The sequence below is a fragment of the Triticum dicoccoides genome, chromosome 3A (assembly GCF_002162155.2).
Source record: "Triticum dicoccoides isolate Atlit2015 ecotype Zavitan chromosome 3A, WEW_v2.0, whole genome shotgun sequence".
Classification (NCBI taxonomy): domain Eukaryota; kingdom Viridiplantae; phylum Streptophyta; class Magnoliopsida; order Poales; family Poaceae; genus Triticum; species Triticum dicoccoides.
In genome coordinates this window covers 494,593,980-494,611,968 of record NC_041384.1, presented here as the reverse complement: position 1 = coordinate 494,611,968, position 17,989 = coordinate 494,593,980, and the positions used below count along the sequence as shown (strand labels likewise).

At 42.6% G+C, this 17,989-nt stretch overlaps 2 protein-coding genes across 2 annotated transcripts; both read left to right on the top strand.

Moving 5' to 3' along the window:
• Positions 1 to 576: 576 nt before the first annotated feature.
• On the top strand, positions 577 to 8,224 carry LOC119268761 (general transcription and DNA repair factor IIH helicase subunit XPB1-like). The gene is made up of 19 exons (XM_037550465.1): positions 577 to 674; positions 755 to 871; positions 982 to 1,150; positions 1,952 to 2,174; positions 2,265 to 2,321; positions 2,582 to 2,722; positions 2,805 to 2,885; positions 3,916 to 4,003; positions 4,683 to 5,020; positions 5,120 to 5,195; positions 5,284 to 5,477; positions 5,845 to 6,008; positions 6,082 to 6,154; positions 6,247 to 6,360; positions 6,927 to 7,007; positions 7,147 to 7,206; positions 7,324 to 7,407; positions 7,491 to 7,633; positions 7,741 to 8,224. Exons 1-19 carry the CDS (start codon positions 659 to 661, stop codon positions 7,814 to 7,816), a joined length of 2,295 nt encoding a protein of 764 aa, XP_037406362.1. The 5' UTR covers positions 577 to 658; the 3' UTR covers positions 7,817 to 8,224.
• Positions 8,225 to 10,949: 2,725 nt separating this feature from the next.
• On the top strand, positions 10,950 to 17,281 carry LOC119268760 (phytochrome-associated serine/threonine-protein phosphatase). The gene is made up of 10 exons (XM_037550463.1): positions 10,950 to 11,261; positions 11,503 to 11,649; positions 11,746 to 11,813; positions 14,502 to 14,559; positions 15,357 to 15,467; positions 15,552 to 15,602; positions 16,331 to 16,474; positions 16,553 to 16,648; positions 16,781 to 16,852; positions 16,963 to 17,281. The coding sequence occupies exons 1-10, from the start codon at positions 11,181 to 11,183 to the stop codon at positions 17,044 to 17,046; spliced, it is 912 nt and encodes a 303-aa protein (XP_037406360.1). The 5' UTR covers positions 10,950 to 11,180; the 3' UTR covers positions 17,047 to 17,281.
• Positions 17,282 to 17,989: the final 708 nt, after the last annotated feature.

The following is a 17,989-nucleotide window of genomic DNA, read 5'->3' as shown; positions in this document are numbered from 1 at the left end:
TCTATCTCGTATATCATCATTCCGTACTCGATCCTTCCTCGTGTGGCCACACATCCATCTCAACATACGCATCTCCGCCATACCTAACTTTTGGAAACACGAACAAAAATTAATTTTTTGATTTTTTTTAAAAAAAGAGAAGAAAAGGAAAAGAAATAAAAAAGGAAATCGTAAACATTTTGTAAAATTGTGAACAAGTTCTGAGAAAGAAAAATAAACTTGAAAAAGAAAATGAAACAAAAAACAAAAAAGTAAAAAAAAGAGAAATGGAAAAACAATAGAAAGCCGAAAAAGAACCAGAAAAAAACGATACAGAAAAAAACACGGTTCAGGGAATCTTCTAGAAGGTTCCCAAAACCGGTTGGACGCATTATGTATAAGTGGGCCGGCCCAAGTTTGTCGCTCGCTGCGCTGCCCTGTGCGGTAGCCCGACATTTTGCCGCAGCAAGCGGCGAATAGGGATTTCCACTAACTTGATCAGAACCTTTCCAGATGCAACCAAAGCTTGGGCCAGGCCCACAACGTCTCTTATATTTGTCCAAGCCCCCATAGCACATCCCGTAGGTATACCCGTCCCCGACTTTCTCGGTCTTCCTCGACTCGACTCGACTCGATTCGTGTCCGTGCACCGACCTCTACCGCCTCCTCGCTCCCAGCCATGGCCGGCGGCGATGGTGAGGCGGCAACCCTAAATCCCACCAGTATCCTCCTCTGTCTCACTCTCCGTGATACCCTTCCCCTCTCTCCCCTGCAGGTGACCGCGCCCGTGCGCCGAAGCGGTACAAGTCCTCGGCGCCATCGAAGGCGGCCCTGGTGGACGAGACCGCCGAGATGAACTACGCCGACGACTTCGACGACGATGCCCGCGACGGTACCACGCGCATGATTCCCCCCCAAATCCACCCATCTTTCGCGAATCGGTGTGATTCCTGCCGTTTAATTGATTGGGGATTTCGGGGGTGGAACTTCGATTCGTTTCAGGAGATAACGAGGTGAAGAAGAGGGACTTCACCAAGCTGGAGCTCAAGCCGGATCACGTGAACCGGCCGCTGTGGGCGTGCGCAGACGGCCGCATCTTCCTCGAGACCTTCTCCCCTCTCTACAAGCAGGCCTACGATTTCCTCATCGCCATCGCCGAACCTGTATGCAGGTCCATTCAATCACCACTACCTCAAAATCCCAGCCAACCGCATATCTTGTTTTGGGCTACCCATGGTTGTATCAAACGAGTGGACCTTACCCAACTTTTACCAGTTTTCCCAGAAAGTTCATGTTCTGGTAGGCCGAGTTAGCCTTAATTTCGCCATGCTTAGTAGTAAGGTTATATGCAGTGTATAGGTCTGGTGCGGCACTGCATCATTCATTTGATCTGATTCAAAAGGGTTCTTCAATGGGACCTGCTTTTTGGGGATCTTGCTACTTACTTGTGAATTTAATGGTTATATAGGCTAGTGTTGGAGAAGACTCGGTTTGGGAAACTAATGCCACTTAATGTAATTAACCATGAATTTCTTGTGGTAGTATCATTTCAAGGGATTTAATGCCCCACATGGTTATCTGGAAACTTGACTTGCGTAAGGTGCACCATGTTTAACATTCTGAGTATGAGTTCAATAGAAAAGAACTATAATGCTTGTCCTAGTTGCCTTGGAAACCAATTATAGGATTGGGTCTGGAGTTGGGATGTTTGGATCGTGCATGCTGTGTTAAAGAGATAATAGACTATTACTTCCTGAGTGTTGCTTAGTGCACGGAACAGCAATGGATTTAAGTTAAAATGCAATTGAACCTGACCTAAAAGGATGCCGGTACTTCATAGTGGAAGATGTAGTCAAATTGCTCAGCTTTCCCCCCTAAACATCCAAACTCTACTCAGGTTAATGTCTGGAACATATGCGTTGTACAAAATGTGTGGGATATTTGAAACTTAAATATCACTTTGGTGGTGCAGGCCAGAATCTATGCATGAATACAATCTAACGCCACACTCATTGTATGCCGCGGTCTCAGTTGGACTTGAGACAACCACTATCATTAGTGTCTTGAGTAAGCTCTCCAAGACTAAGTTACCTCATGAGATAATTGATTTCATCCATGGGTCAACTGCGAATTATGGCAAAGTAAAGCTTGTTCTGAAGAAGAATCAATATTTTGTGGAGTCGCCGTTCCCTGAGGTTGTATCATTCTTCCTGCAACTAAATAATTTGGATTACTCTGTCACTCGTTATTTACTTATTTATTTGAGCTGTGATGCTTGTGTCCAGGTTTTGAAGACCCTCCTGAACGATGACGTAATTTCGAAAGCACGAAAAGCTCCCGAGGTTAATCTTTTGTTCTCGTCACTTTCATACAATTTGCGTGGAACGCAGTTAGTGTCTGTTAGAACAGAACTTTGTATCATATGGAAGTGCTTATCTGTACCATCCATGTGCATTATCTCCTTCCCTAATAATTATTTCATTTGACTGGCATAAATATCGCCTCCATTTTTTTTCAACTGCTGGTATAGGTCATCATACTGGCCATTTTGAACTAGTTGTTTGCTATGCCTCATTATCCGAATCCATTTATGTCCCTTCAGGACTGTCTAGGAGCATCTTCATTCGCTGTTAGCAAAACAGCTGGGGAAATAGCTAGTGGACATGATTTGTTAGATGGAATAGAGCTGGCAGCTGCAACTGAAGACAAGGAAACACATTCTTTCGAAATTGATTCCAATCAGGTATCGTGTCTCTTTAAGCAGAAGCTTTGGTAGCTTCAGTTTGTAGAGACTGGTGTTTAATACTTTGATCCATCATGTTCAGGTTGAGAACGTAAAGCAACGGTGCTTACCAAATGCACTGAACTTTCCCATGCTAGAGGAGTATGATTTTAGAAATGACACAGTAAGTACTTTCCACATGAAGAAACAACTATATTTATCAGATCTAGTATGGTGGTTTGACCAAGAAAAACTACGCTTTGATCCTTGATGCATCAGCTGGACTGAGATTTTTTCAGGCATTTAAACCGTGTTAACATAAAACCAGATTGAGCTGGCCAATTTTCAACCAACGAACCGGCCCAAAATGGCCTTGTGCTGGAAGCAATTTCTTACCTTGTGGTTCATTGAGTTCGAAACAACTAGTACCTTTGTATACAAGTAGGGCCTACCAGCTGAATTAGTTAGCTCTTAGCTAGTCATTTTGCTACAATAAATGCAGACATCGTAAGAAAGAACAAATGTGGCAGTAATAACAGAGCTTAGGTATTGCACAACATCGTCTCAGAACATTGTAGTATGTAATGTGTCGTACTGACATAACCGATTAAAATATGCATGTATAAATCAAAAGTGTTAAGTTTATATTGATACATCTCATAATTTGTTGTTCCTTAACATTTAGTTAAGCTGTTGACTCAAACCCTCACTTTATTGATGATTGGGCAGCAACTGCCAACTGGTACATGTTGTTATTTGATCCCATCATATACAACTGAAAGTTAAAACCATGCAATGATGTAAAGTTGATACAGGGAGCTCTTTGACATCTGCAAGTTTAAGGCTGAACACAACAGAGTAGCACACGTACCATGTGAAATAAACTTAAGCCCTTCCATTCAGTCATGATCTTTTGGTACATTATGAATATTCTCATAATACATAAAACCCCAATTGTTTAAATCCATGGAGAAAACAGGCGTTTTATATGTCCATCTATCGAGTGTTATCTCTAGCTGAACAAACAATGTAGACAATGTTCTTTGCTATTTCCTGTCGAGATTTGAGACCCATAGTATTCTCGGCCCATTTTACTTGTCACGTGAACAGGCAATTTACAATTTTTTAGCTTTGCAGTTGCTTTCTAGTGTGACATATGATGAAGCATTCACTACAAGATTTAGAATTGAGATTGACATATAATTTTACTGCAGGTAAACCCAGATTTGGATATGGAATTAAAACCTCAAGCACGGCCAAGGCCGTATCAAGAAAAGAGCCTCAGTAAGATGTTTGGGAATGGTAAGTTCATGATGCAATATAAGGGAATAACTGCATATTAAACTCAGTAAACGGCTTGTCATGATACCTTTACAGATGCATGCAACACTCGTTCATAGTTTGCTACCCTTAGCCTAGCAGTTATATTGATACTTTGAGAGTTTGAGCTAAAATCAGGCTCTCATCTCTAGTAGTTGGCTTGGTTGGACCGATTGTGTCGAGTCAATCCTGCAAGTAACTATGCGGTTGTGACTTATGAGATCTAGTTGGGCGCCATCTCCCTCGTGCAAGGGTTATAATGGCATTTAGAAGTTTAGGCATGGTAGCTTAAGTAACTGGGTCTTCAAATCAAGCATATCGATGCCGGTCTTACCAGATGACACTTTTGCTGATTGGCCACCAGATTTGAGAACAGATATATAAGTTGCTCAATGTCACATGGCCTGCTTGATCTGATCTGATTTTAATAATGAGAAGATGTATTTTAAGCTAATGTGAACTAGTAAAGTTCGGGATACCTGTGTTACTAAGAAGACAGGAAACTAGGAATGTTAGGGGGCAGTCTCACTGCTCTCAGTGTTAGCTAGAAAATCTACTCCCTGGCATCATTTGGTAATTGTTAGTTTTGGAACTCAAGAATCTGCTGAGTACTGTGTGTGCTTCTTCTCCTTTGCTGAACAATTTTCCCACCATTTTGTAGGTAGAGCAAGGTCAGGCATTATTGTGCTACCTTGTGGTGCGGGAAAATCCTTGGTCGGTGTATCTGCAGCATGTCGTATTAAGAAGAGCTGTCTATGCTTGGCCACAAATGCTGTGTCTGTTGATCAATGGGCATTCCAGTTCAAGCTTTGGTCAACTATAAGAGACGAACATATCAGTAGATTTACATCAGATAACAAAGAGAAATTTCGAGGGATGGCTGGTGTTGTTGTGACTACCTATAACATGGTGGCATTTGGGGGCAAACGATCCGAAGACTCAGAGAAGATTATTGAGGAAATCCGGAACAGGGAGTGGGGTTTGCTCCTTATGGATGAGGTGAGATCTCCACTCTTCGATAAGTTAGGCTTGCAAATTTCATTAGCACATGAAAGATCATAATAGTGTACATTCCCATTTTCTTATTTGTGTTTGCAGGTTCACGTTGTCCCTGCTCATATGTTCAGAAAGGTCATCAGCATTACGAAGTCTCACTGCAAGCTTGGTCTTACTGGTCCGTTTTCATCATATAATAGTCTTGTGTGATTTTGACTACTCACTTGTCAAATTGTTCTAAATTACTTCAATTCTTACAATTACAGCTACGCTTGTGAGAGAGGATGAACGTATCACAGATCTAAATTTTCTAATTGGACCAAAGCTGTATGAAGCAAATTGGTTGGATTTAGTGAAAGGTGGATTTATTGCAAACGTGCAATGTGCAGAAGTATGGTGTCCCATGACCAAAGAGTTCTTTGCTGAGTATTTGAAAAAGGAAAATTCAAAAAAGAAGCAGGTGAGCTGTCCATGCAGTGTTTTTATTCAACTTTGGAACCTTTCTGAAAGATAAAACACACATGTTCGAGCTTCCGTTATTGCTTTCGGTGCTACCTCATTTGATTTTTTACTTTTATGCAATGATTACTTTGATTTGTTAACGTGTTGACTTTTTGTTAAGTTATGTCATCTTAATTCCTGACAAGAAAGTATCTTCTTCGCCCTTAGGGGGCATGTGATAAAATTGGAACGATACACTTCTTGACCTAAGTAATATATAAACTTATGAATATTTTATTGGCATGCTTGTCTCTGAACTCCCTTTGCAGTCCTCAGATATGTTCATTCATATTGATGTTTGCATTATATTGGCTCTTGTCTACCAGGTACTCTATGTGATGAATCCAAACAAGTTCAGGGCTTGTGAGTTTCTAATTCGATTCCATGAGCAACAACGCGGGGATAAGATCATTGTATTTGCTGATAATTTATTTGCACTAACTGCATACGCAATGAAGCTCCGTAAACCAATGATTTATGGTGCCACAAGGTAACCTCTCGTCTTAGACGATTCTATTTATGCGCCATAAGTTGTATACTTATGTTGGCTTTGCATCTCACAGCCATGCGGAGAGGACACGAATTTTGTACCAATTCAAGAACAGTCCAGAAGTCAACACTGTTTTCCTCTCTAAGGTGTACTTATTATTAATTTTGCAATCCTGTTTATTTGTTTCGAAGCCGCCATCATAGGTAATCTTAACGCCATCTCTGCTATTAATGCGTAGGTGGGTGATAACTCCATTGATATCCCAGAGGCAAATGTCATCATTCAAATATCATCTCATGCTGGTTCCCGGCGTCAAGAAGCTCAACGGTTGGGACGTATTCTCAGGGCAAAGGTAATGTAGATTGAAGCTTGCGGGGTTGCTGCATGCAGCGTAATAGACAAACCAGTTGCAATTTTGCTGTGTTCCTTCTCTTGATATTCAAAATTTTAAAAAGGGCAGCCCGGTGCATGTAGCTCCCGCTTGCGCAGGGTCCGGGGAAGGTCCGACCATATTCAAAATTTAGCATGGATTTTTTTATGTTTCGGATACATCGATAATTTGGATGTATATGCTGCAAGTGAGTTTCCATTAAAAAAAGACCGAAAATGAGTTGGTATGAAGAACAAAAATCTTGAATCAAAATTGATTATGCAAAAGGAAACAATTTTATTTCTATATAACTTGCTTTTCAAACTACTGTATGTGGTAATTCATTTCTAGATTTTTTTAGTGTAAGTAAATTATTATTACTCCAACTCTGGCTTTTGAGGTGGTCGTGCAAGGGATTTCAGTAGTCTGGATGTGAGTTATGCCAGTGATGTGGCCAATCAGATGGGCAGAAGTGATCTATAATAGTTAGTGATACAATGTTTTCTATGGCATTTCCACTGAATCTGTTTCAACTACTGTGGCTGCAGGGTAAGCATCAAGATAGGATGGCAGGTGGAAAAGAAGAATACAATGCCTTTTTCTATTCTCTTGTATCAACTGACACACAGGTTTGTCTCACTAATGTTTACTGTATTAGTTTTTCATTTGGCTTTATTCCATTTCCTGATATTCTTGAAATGGAGAATGCTGAAACCATGCCTGTGGAATTTAGATCAACTTTAGCATATGACATATTTTTTTATGCAGGAAATGTATTATTCAACAAAAAGGCAACAATTCCTTATCGATCAGGGATATAGTTTCAAGGTTTATTCCCAAGCATTTCTCTAGATATTGGGAATCTTTTTGACACTTCGGGTTTAGTGATAAATATAAATATATATATATATATATATATATATATATATATATATATATTTCCAGGTCATCACTAGCTTGCCGCCACCTGAAGAAGGACCTAACCTGAGTTTTCACACGCTCGATGAACAGCTTGACCTTTTAGGCAAAGTGAGTGTTTTCTATACCCATTGTTTGTCAGTTTCTTGCTGTTTGTACCTGACTGCAATTTCTGTCTGCACTACGTCAAACAGGTGTTGAGCGCAGGGGATGACATGATTGGTGTTGAGCACTTGGAAGAGGATTCTGATGGCAAGGCTCTCCTGAAGGCTCGGCGCTCTGCCGGATTGATGAGCGCATTTTCTGGAGCGGGTGGAATGGTCTACATGGAGTACAAGTGCTGCCTTCTCTCCACTTCCATTTTACTTTCGTCTCTATGCTGCGATTCCATTGCAGTAGTTCGTTTGCTGAATGCTTACATGTGAGTCTTACCTTCTCATCCAGCACTGGAAAGGGCAAGGGAGCCAAGAAGAAGGACCCGGCTAAGAGGCATACACTGTTTAAGAAACGCTATACATAGAGTTCTGCTGCATGTCATTTGCAACGAAGCCAGGAACCTATAGGGTGTGATTTGCTTTGCTGGGACATGGTATGGTTCAAGGGGCCCTTTTCATTGGACATAAAGCGCGTGATCCACAAGTCCTCGTCGTTAGTGAGTACTACCAGGAAGGGAGCAATTTTGGTCTCTGCTGCTTCGTTATGATCATCTCCAGTTTCTTAACAGAAGGGTCAATTTTGGAGCTTATGAGAAGGAGAACGAGGACATTTATCTTTCATGGAAATGTAAATATTTGTGCAAGTGCCTGTATAACCAAAATCCACATTGCGAAGCATGTGATGAACATATTGTTTCATTGTATACAATTGTGACTCACGCTTGCTCTACCAGTTAAACAATCGGGAAAAGTACCAATGCTTCCTCCATTTACTCCCACCGTCCCACAATATAGGATCGTTTTTCAAGCTATGTTAGTTTTCAAACGATCTTATATGGAGGGAGCATGTGTTTTCAAACGGGTTGGCACAATTCGTTGTTGCTGAAACAGTGTTTGCAGGTTCCTTATTTTTTGGTCATTATAAGCTTTATTTATATGATGGCCCAAGTCGACAAATACGATCTCTTTCATTTGAGTTGAGAAATGTGGCTACCAGGCTTGCATTTTGTTTTACAAATGACGATATAAAAGCAGCCATGATGATATATCTCAAGCATGGTACTACGTAGAGTAGTGATCTTTAGAATTCTCTTGGCAGGATTGTGTATTAACAGTTGGAAAACGCGAGGTGTTTGTACAAATATAAGAGTGTTTAACGATCTTATATTATGGGATGAATATAAGAGTGTTAAAACACGGTTATATTATCGGACGGAGGGTGTATAATGGTAAGGAAACTATCCAAATCTAAGAGTGAATTATAATAATGGACATTGTTGTCGAATTGCGACATTTCATCAAGCACTTCGAGGGGTGTAGCAGCCGATGATGCGACGTTAGGACGCAGACGGGGTGAGAAGCTGACGTTGAGGTTTCGGATGGCGCCACTAACAACCACAATGCAGTGCGGGAGCAAAATGGTCTTGACGGCGAGACATAGTGAGTGGGCGGCAATGGGGCAAGAGACGAGGCGAGGCGCGTGGGAGTAGTGCGGCAGTGGTGGGAAGTGGAGGGACGTGAGGCAAGCGACGATGGTGCATGATCCCACACGGTAGGATCCGAAGTGGTGAGGTGACCATGAGGCATGAGGCATGGAGGGTAGTGGATGGCCGACAACGGGGGCATAGTGGCGAGCAAAAACGAGGCTGTGAGGGGAGAGAAAGGAGGCGGGCGACGGTTGGGGAAGTGAAAATTTTCAATTGCCCTATTCTTGTGGTATTGGTGCGGGAGAGAAATTCCCTTGCAAATAGGACGGTAGGAGTTAAAAGAGTTACGTGAATTGTTTGGTTTTACCCCATGCTCACCCCATCAAAACTTGGGTACGCCAGAAAATTGGCGGCCGATATCCCCGTCCGCGATTCGCCATGAATTGGGGTCAAATAAATGAAAATAGTTAAGGTAGGATTGCACTGTGAAAAGTTGAAGCCCATCCAAACAACCACCTAAATCTTAGTCAACACCAAATATTGGCAGGGTGATGAGGACTTTGATCCAAGCAACCTCATAGAGAAAGGATTGAATGTTTTTTTACTCATTGTATTTTTCCAACCCTTCTAGAAGTTATAAGATTTTAGGAGAACATTAAACACCCACGAGAGGTCATGGATCAAAATGATGTTGTGGCTTAGCCAATATTCACATACCACGTGTATGGACTGAGATTCGCTGCCGTAACTGCATGTGCCTTTGGGCCACTGATAAGTGGGTCCAACAGTCGGCTGGCCCACATGTCACTGACCTAAAGGCATGTGCGGTTAAGTCACTGAAGCAACGTCCCACGTGCATGCTTGTGGATGTGTGAGTATATAGCACATAGAGGATTGCACAGACCACTAATTGTTAGGGTTGATTTTGTGTAGAACACTCACTCTATGGGTTTGCTGCATAAAACATGATCTATTAGTGCAACTCATTATAACTAGCTCTAATCCATAGTTTGGTTCGGTTGACATGATTCTTGATTGGTTGTTCGGCTTCACACATGGTAAAAATATATTCATGACATGATTCTTGAACGAGCTAGCTAAAAGAAACCCAGAGCCTCTTTGATATGTAGGATTTTAAAAGCGCGAGAATAGGAAAAAACACAAGGGCTTCTTTGATTCGAAGGATTCTGAAAATACATGAATAGAAAAGGTATAAGATTGAAGTAATATATCCACTTAAAATCAAGGATTAGCAAGGAGTGTCTGATGTCATTGGATAAACAAAGAAATTATAAAAAAGGTTGGAGAGGATGTTAGATTTTCTACGAAATATAGTACAAAGATTTTATAGAAAAAATTCCTATGAAATCCAATGTTATGAATCAAGGGACCAACATAAGAAAAATTCCTAAGAATTATGGTCCTCCAAAAATTCTATAAAATTCCTTTGATAAAATGTCATGCCTCATCTCAATCACACATGATTTTGGGTTGTTTGATTGCATCATAGAAAAAAAACAAATGATTCCTTGAAGATGTTTGGGTGTATGCTAGAAATCTTATGGAAAATAGTAAAAAAAACCGTTAGAAATGAATCTTATATGATTCAATCCTACAAATCAAACAAATCAATATAGAAAAAAATCCTAAAGATTACATTCCTCCAAAATTTATACGAAAGTTCTTTGAATCAAATGAGCCCTAAACATCTTTCAAATTTGTCAAGCAACCCAGTATCTTCCCTGTGCATTTACAAAGTGGGACCCATTTGTTAGAAGTCATGTCAGTGGAGCGAACGACAGATTAAAGCTACCTGCAACGAATCACATCAATGTTGGTGTTTCGTGCAACAAACTCTCAATAGTCGGTTTTTTCTAGTAGTAGAATTTTACCGTGTAGCGCTTGCTTCTTGCACGCGTTGTCTTGATGTTTTGTAAAATTTATAAATCGGATGTCACAGAGAAAAAAAACCAACAAAAAATATAAACTCCACACACGCGCATGCCTGGCCGCAGCGGCTGCACCACCCAATCTGAGCCGCACGTCCAAGTGCTGCAGACCCCGTCTCGTCCGTCTCGTGCTTGCGAGGCTGTTGTGACCTGCGAGGCAGCCCAGAGCCCGGCGCAAATCGCAACCTTATTTTTCCTCTCCCCTCCCTCTCGCCTCGCCCCCCCAGCCGCGATCGAGGAGGCGAAACTAATATCCGCACCAGGAATCAAGAGGGGATCGACCTCCCCCCAGTCCGCACCTCCGCCCTGAATCCCCTGCCGCCGGTTCGCCGCCGCCGCCGCCACCGCTCCCGATGGATTTGGATCTGTGGATCTCCAAGGTCAAGGAGGGCCAGCACCTCGCCGAGCACGAGCTCCAGACCCTCTGCGAATACGTGAGCTTCCTCCCCCTCTTTATTTATCACTTCCGCTAGGGTTTTGTTCGCGCGGCGTTCTGGCGCGCGCGTGCGCTGCGGCGTGGCCGTGTTAGGGTTCGTACCAGCAGTAGCAGGTAGACGGGCAAAATTAGTTGCTTTTGCTGCTCGCCGAGAGACTTGAGTGAACCGTGTATGTATTCGTGGGTGTGTCTGTATGCCTAGTATGTAACCGATGTGTATTTCGCTGATCATCATCCAGGTTAAGGAGATTCTCATCGAGGAGTCGAACGTGCAGCCAGTCAACAGCCCGGTCACAGTGTGCGGCGACATCCATGGGCAGTTCCATGACCTTATGAAGCTCTTTGCCACCGGAGGACATGTGCCTGAGACCAACTATATTTTCATGGTCTGGCTTCCTCAGCCCTTCTATTGTTTCTTGTGACTGGTTTAGGTAGCCTCTGATGTTCTTGTGTTGCTTAACTGAGCTGTGATTGACTCGTAGGGTGATTTTGTCGACCGCGGCTTCAACAGTCTCGAGGTTTTCACCATCCTTTTGCTACTAAAAGCAAGGTATTTGGTTAGTTTTCTGTTCGCAGATAATGAATCGTCCTTTTGTTTGTTCCAAAGCTTTGAACTTTATACCGTATAGCTGCGCCTTCAGCTTCTTCACTCTTTTCTGAGTATAAACTTCATTATCATATCACCGTACCTTTTGGTTAACAATAATACTACATGATAGTGATACACGAATAACCAGATCATGAGTAGGTCACCCCAAAAAGGCAAAAAGGATTGTCAATAGGCATTCCTTAGATGGAATTAAGCTGTTGAATGGTAATGTCTGATTGCTGCTTGATAGTATGTCAAATTCTGTTGTCTCTTCATAACTGACTTTTCCCCTTGTATTTGCTGGATAATACCACGAGTAACCTATGGGGTCGATGGGGTTGATTTAGCTTATTGTTTTTCATGAAACTAGAAGTGTGTAATCTTTTATGGTTCTTGTACAATCATACAAAGATCAGGAGTTGAGCCGAGTTAGACTGGGATGACCTTGCACTGCACAATCCAGCTATGGATTGAACTCGAATTTGGAAGCTGCCAGCTGAAATTTGAAGTTGAAACTCGTCTATATTTTTACTATTTGAACATAGGGCTGTCAACGACTGAGTTTGAGCGAATAGCCGAATACACCCACACTTCCCTCAAGCTCGATTTGCATCTCAAGCCATTTGGTGAGCGGGAGCTTCTGCTCACCTCATGAGCACAGGGATGAGCTCAAGCTCAATTCGTTGGAAGGCTCGACAAACTCGCAAAGCTTGTTAATATTTTTTAATTAAAAGTCCGGCCAGTGCATCTTATCAGGCTGCAAAAAGCTTCTTTATCTGAGGAGGATAGGCCCGTGAGATGTCCAGACTTGTGTATAGTGAAATGGATCAATGAGTTGCTGTCATGGGTTAGAAAATTAAGAGGGACAGGTCTAGGATGATGCTTGGGTCCTATAGTTATTTTCTTCGAAAATGAGCTAGGTTGTGTTGCTCTACCAAGCTTTAGCGAACTGTTCGATCTGGAGCTAGTTGGGCTCACATGCTTGAGACTGGGCTTGTGCTTGTCTTACTTAGCTCTCGAGCGGAGCTTTATTCAAGCCCAAACAGTTTGGACAGCCTTACTTAAACTGCAAGATTGAAAATAAAGATTGCATCTCACCATTTTTTGTGATGAACTGCTAAAAAGCACGGATACAGCGACACGGACACGGTGACACGCATACAGGGACACGAGATACAGCATTTTCCAAAAACAACCCATCGGGGACACGGCAAGTATATATAAAGATAAATAAATGTATGCCATGTAATATAGAGTTAAAGACAAAAAAATGAGAAAGAGATAATGCCCCATTTGTTGTCTCCTGTTTCAAGTGCTTGATTGATCATCCAGAGTTCCAGACCAGATCCATGTCATTGCAACTTGCAAAACACATCAAACAATAGTCTAGTACTCCTCCGTCTGAAAAAGCTTGTCCCAAGCTTGTCCCTCAAATGGATGTATCTAGCACTAACTTGGTGCTAGATACAACCATTTGAGGGACAAGCTTTTTCGGACGGAGGGAGTTACAACAACAACAACAGCAGCAACAACAACAAAGCCTTTAGTCCCAAACAAGTTGGGGAAGGCTAGAGGTGAAACCCATAAGATCTCGCGACCAACTCAGGGTTCTGGCACATGGATAGCAAGCTTCCACACACCCCTGTCCATAGCTAGTTCTTTCGTGATCTTTTGGGTTTCATCTCCACAAGAGTGGCTGAGTTTTTACGTTGGCTCGCCAAGCCTATCCGGGAGGGACCGGCTATGTTGAGACAACATAAGCGGAGTTAAAACAATAGTCTGGTATTAGTGTCATAATAATCTGAAGTGGTACTGGTACTTGACAAACAGCAAAGAAGTTTGCTTACCCAATCTGCAATGCTAGCTCCCAATAGCATTATGGTTTGGCAATCCCTAACATGAAGCACCAAGCATTCAATCAACAGTTCAAGCAGCATCAGCAATAAGCAAGCAGCAGAAGTAAGCAAGCAGCAGCAGCACTAATAAGCAAGCAGCAGCAGCACATGAACAGCATAGGGAAGCTACTGGCGAGCAGCAACAGCAAGGGCATGGCGGACAGGGGCAGTAAGCAGCAGCAGCTCAACAACAAATCGATTTGAATAGATGAAAAAGGGCGAGGTTACCTGCTCCAGCTTGGTTGCCGTTGGGAGGAGAGGCCGCTCCACTTGGGGGGCGGTGGCGGTCGAGTCCAGGCAGCGGCGTCGAGTCCAGGAGGTGGGAAACCCTACTTTGTGGCATCGACTGGTCCAGGAGGTTTCCCAGCTTACCCTTTTGTGGTGCCTGTTTATGCGACCTGCAAAAAAAGGGTGGGCCGAGGAATAGTAGTTGGGCCTCCCGAGTCCCACACGTGTCCCAGCCGTGTCCTCCTTTTTTTTAAATTAGTATTACAGGAAATCAGCGGGATACGCGTGTCCGGCCGTGTCTTAGCGTGGCCCCGTGTCCCCGTGTCCAGCCGTATCTGCACGGCGATTCGGCAAGTTTGGCCGTGTCCGTGCTTTGTAGGTGAACTGTATCAGTCTTAATTAGTGAAACAATGACCACACCTGTTAGTGTTGGTTGCTTCTTTTCAGTAAGAATTCTTACTGTATTACATTTTTCCTGAAGTGTCATCATATATGGCTAACTCTCAATGTAATTTCCTACTACCAGGTATCCTGCCCACATAACCCTTCTGCGTGGGAACCATGAAAGTAGGCAGCTGACACAGGTATGTCCTGATATGGAGAATGGTATATGTTATCCTGTTGAACATTTAGGATTTGAGATACTTCTGCTTCAATTAACTTTGTTGTAGTTCAATTTGTATTCGCTCATGATTTTCATATTGTACTATCTCCCGTTGCCAAAAGATCTTGTAGTTAGTGAAGTTACATTTGTTGCTTTCGCATTAAAATGCATCCTGCACTGAAAAGCAGTAGATGTTGATTGATTCTGGACGAAATGATAACACTTTCGTCGAAGTTAAAACAATCCAGCTACTAAGCGATGATTTGAAAACCTACATTTCATGCTAATGATTCTGTTTGGCAAGTTGAACAGTCTCTCTTTCACATGGCATGTTAGGACTGTATAGTAATTGTGTACATAATTGCCTGGGCCCCTTGGAGCCATCGGAATCATTGTTTTTCAATGTTGCTGCCCCAGTGTGGCTGCTGCCTTGTTGCTTGCCGAAGAGGAGGCACAGCTTTGGGGAGTGGCTGGGACTCGAGAGCTTTCCCTTGTGAGCGCCCTAGCGCCCAGGGCTTTGGTTATCTGTAGTCCTTTGTTCTTTTTCAGGCACGGGTGAGTACTGTAACCTATAAAACATATGGAATGTGTGTGTGTGTACTCAGGGTTTCTACCCTTCCGTCTTCTCTAATATAATGGCATATATCTCCTGCGTATTCGAGAAAAAACAATAATTACAGCTTGAACGCGTGTATGGTACCACAAACAGGTCAATACGTATCATTCAGTACTTCTTTTATCATGCAGGCAAACTAATATAATGTTACTGATCTGTAGGTATATGGCTTCTATGACGAGTGCCAGAGGAAGTATGGGAATGCCAATGCGTGGCGGTATTGCACCGATGTTTTTGATTACTTTACTCTTTCAGCAATCATTAATGGCACGGTAAGTTCCTTGTATTTGATAATTTCTAGATTATGAATTCATACTTTGTGCTCAGTCATACTAAATGATGTAGTGAAAATTCAGGTCCTTTGTGTTCACGGTGGCCTGTCTCCTGATGTACGTACTGTTGACCAGGTTAGTTGGACTTCTTTTCTTCCGTAATTTTTTCTTAACATCATTCAGCCAATATGTTACTTATGGTTTGAATGAGAATTTTGACCCATCTTACTGTCTGTTTTACCTAACGGATATAGAAATATGTGGTGCTTGGTTTACAGAATAAATTAGGTTTCCTGATTCATATAGACGTACCACACCTGGTTTATACAACTATTTAATGGCCTGATTCCAATTATAAAGAAGTTCACACTGTTAACTCTGTATATCTTTAATTTGATAAGAAGATAATCTTGATGTTTACCTTGCCGCTAGCCAGGTGCAGATCAGTGGCTGGTGCGTAAAAGCCCATTAGGTGGGTCTAGGCGGGTAATAGGACAAAAGGGTGCCGCTGAATGCCTATGTAGCTACTTTCAGAACACGGAATATTCTCTAGAAGTTTTCAAGGAGCTAGTAAACAATTAACATCCTTGAACATTTCAGGAAAATGTTGGACCCTTATCATCTGTCTTTTCAATAATTGTTTTATTACTGCTTTTTTTTGTTTCAATTGATTCTGTTATAGTACTTCTCTTTATTAGTTGATCCTTAGCATTTGCAGAGTTAGGCTCATGATCTTAAGGATGCATGATTCTGAGGTTGATTTGTTCTTATGTGTTTACTGGTGTTCTCATGTAAGATATGAATGGTGTTGCTAGGCAATACAATGGAAGCAATAATCTGATTAAATATCACTTTGTCACCAGATACGGACAATTGATCGGAATTGTGAAATTCCCCACGAAGGTCCTTTCTGTGATCTTATGTGGAGTGACCCTGAAGAGATAGAGACATGGGCTGTTAGTCCGCGTGGAGCAGGTTGGCTTTTTGGATCACGAGTGACAACAGAGGTGGGCATGGAATCTTTTCATTGAGGATCACTTTTTCATCATCTCTTAACAAATGTTGTTGGTTTATTCTCTATGCAGTTCAACCATGTGAACAATCTTGACCTAGTTTGCCGGGCTCACCAGCTGGTCCAGGAAGGCTTAAAGTACATGTTTCAGGACAAGGGTCTTGTAACTGTAAGTGTCTGTTCACATGTCGCTAATTAGTCCAGATAACCATAGCATCTTTTTCTTGGAAATTACATACTTGTTCAATAAAACCATGCTAATGATGCTCATATCATATGCCTTGCACATTTAATTTTGCAGGTGTGGTCTGCACCTAATTATTGCTACAGATGTGGCAATGTTGCTTCTATACTAAGCTTCGACGAGAACATGGTATGTTAGCGCATCTGTGGAGTGAGAGCATGGGATAATGCATACTGTCATTTCAAGCAGATCTTCATTATCAAGTCTTTACTGATTAGTGTTCACTTATTCTTTGTCAGGACCGCGACGTCAAGTTCTTCACGGAGACGGAGGAGAACAACCAGATGCGTGGCCCAAGGACTGCCGTCCCGTATTTTCTCTGACTTCAGTTGTACAATTTTAGAAGTCGCTGTTTTAAGTTGTAAGGGTTAAAAGACGAACCGGAGGTGGTTATTGTTGTAGGGTTCAGATGATAGTCCAATCTGATGCGTTTTATTTCTCGCGCTTCTTTTAACCACATGTACAATAGATCCTTGGGAGCATCATTGCTCCTGTATTCCTTCTATGACAGTGTCCAATTTTGTTTCTTTTTATTGTTTATTATTATTGTTATTGTTATACATGTTGTACGGGTGCTATTTATGTGACATATATGCATTTGACAACATACAAGTTTGGGTACGTGGCTTCGGAGTTTGTTTCACGGTTAGATTCTTGTGTGTGGAACACATGCCCTGAAGAGGTGCACACGAGTTTAGGTATTTCTTTACTTGTGAAAAGAAGAAATACAGGTAGTACATGATGTGTGGAGCATCTGTACGATGGACCACTCTTTACTTGCACTTAAAAAGGCAGGTATATGTTCTCTTTTAAAGATGAGAAGAGGTATATGTTCTGTTGAACATGTGGATGATGGCCACTCTTTATTCACACAGGCGTTCCGTCCTTTTTTATCTGCAATCAGGGACGGTCGTTGGCGTGGCGCGGCTGTTAGTCTCGATCCACCTTATCCCGATACTCGGAAGATAATGTACGCAGGGCTTGGTTCCGCCGCCGCCCACCGGCCGGCGTGGCCATGACACGGAAGAGATTTGCCTCCGACGGCGCGCGCACCGGGGTCACGGTCACGGGTCACCCCGTGGCATCGTACCAAGATGGTGACGCGTCTTCTTTTTGCAACCGTGGTGGGCGGGGCGGGGAGAAGTATATGCCTCCCCGCTGCCGAAAACAGTCGCCCACCCAGCCGATAGCCAAAGAATCTCCGGCGCAGCTTGCACGCGCGCACGAACGCGCCGAGCTTGCTGGGCTGTCGCGGGGTCGGCACCC

What these genes read in the sequence shown, in the direction of transcription:
- LOC119268760 (XM_037550463.1), top strand. Translation starts at nt 11,181, where the DNA reads ATGGATTTGGATCTGTGGATCTCCAAGGTCAAGGAGGGCCAGCACCTC. An exon ending in AAAGTAGGCAGCTGACACAG is followed by an intron (nt 14,560 to 15,356) that starts GTATGTCCTGAT and finishes ACTGATCTGTAG; the next exon opens with GTATATGGCTTCTATGACGA. An exon ending in ATGTACGTACTGTTGACCAG is followed by an intron (nt 15,603 to 16,330) that starts GTTAGTTGGACT and finishes CTTTGTCACCAG; the next exon opens with ATACGGACAATTGATCGGAA.
- LOC119268761 (XM_037550465.1), top strand. An exon ending in AAAATTCAAAAAAGAAGCAG is followed by an intron (nt 5,478 to 5,844) that starts GTGAGCTGTCCA and finishes CTTGTCTACCAG; the next exon opens with GTACTCTATGTGATGAATCC. An exon ending in ACACTGTTTTCCTCTCTAAG is followed by an intron (nt 6,155 to 6,246) that starts GTGTACTTATTA and finishes ATTAATGCGTAG; the next exon opens with GTGGGTGATAACTCCATTGA.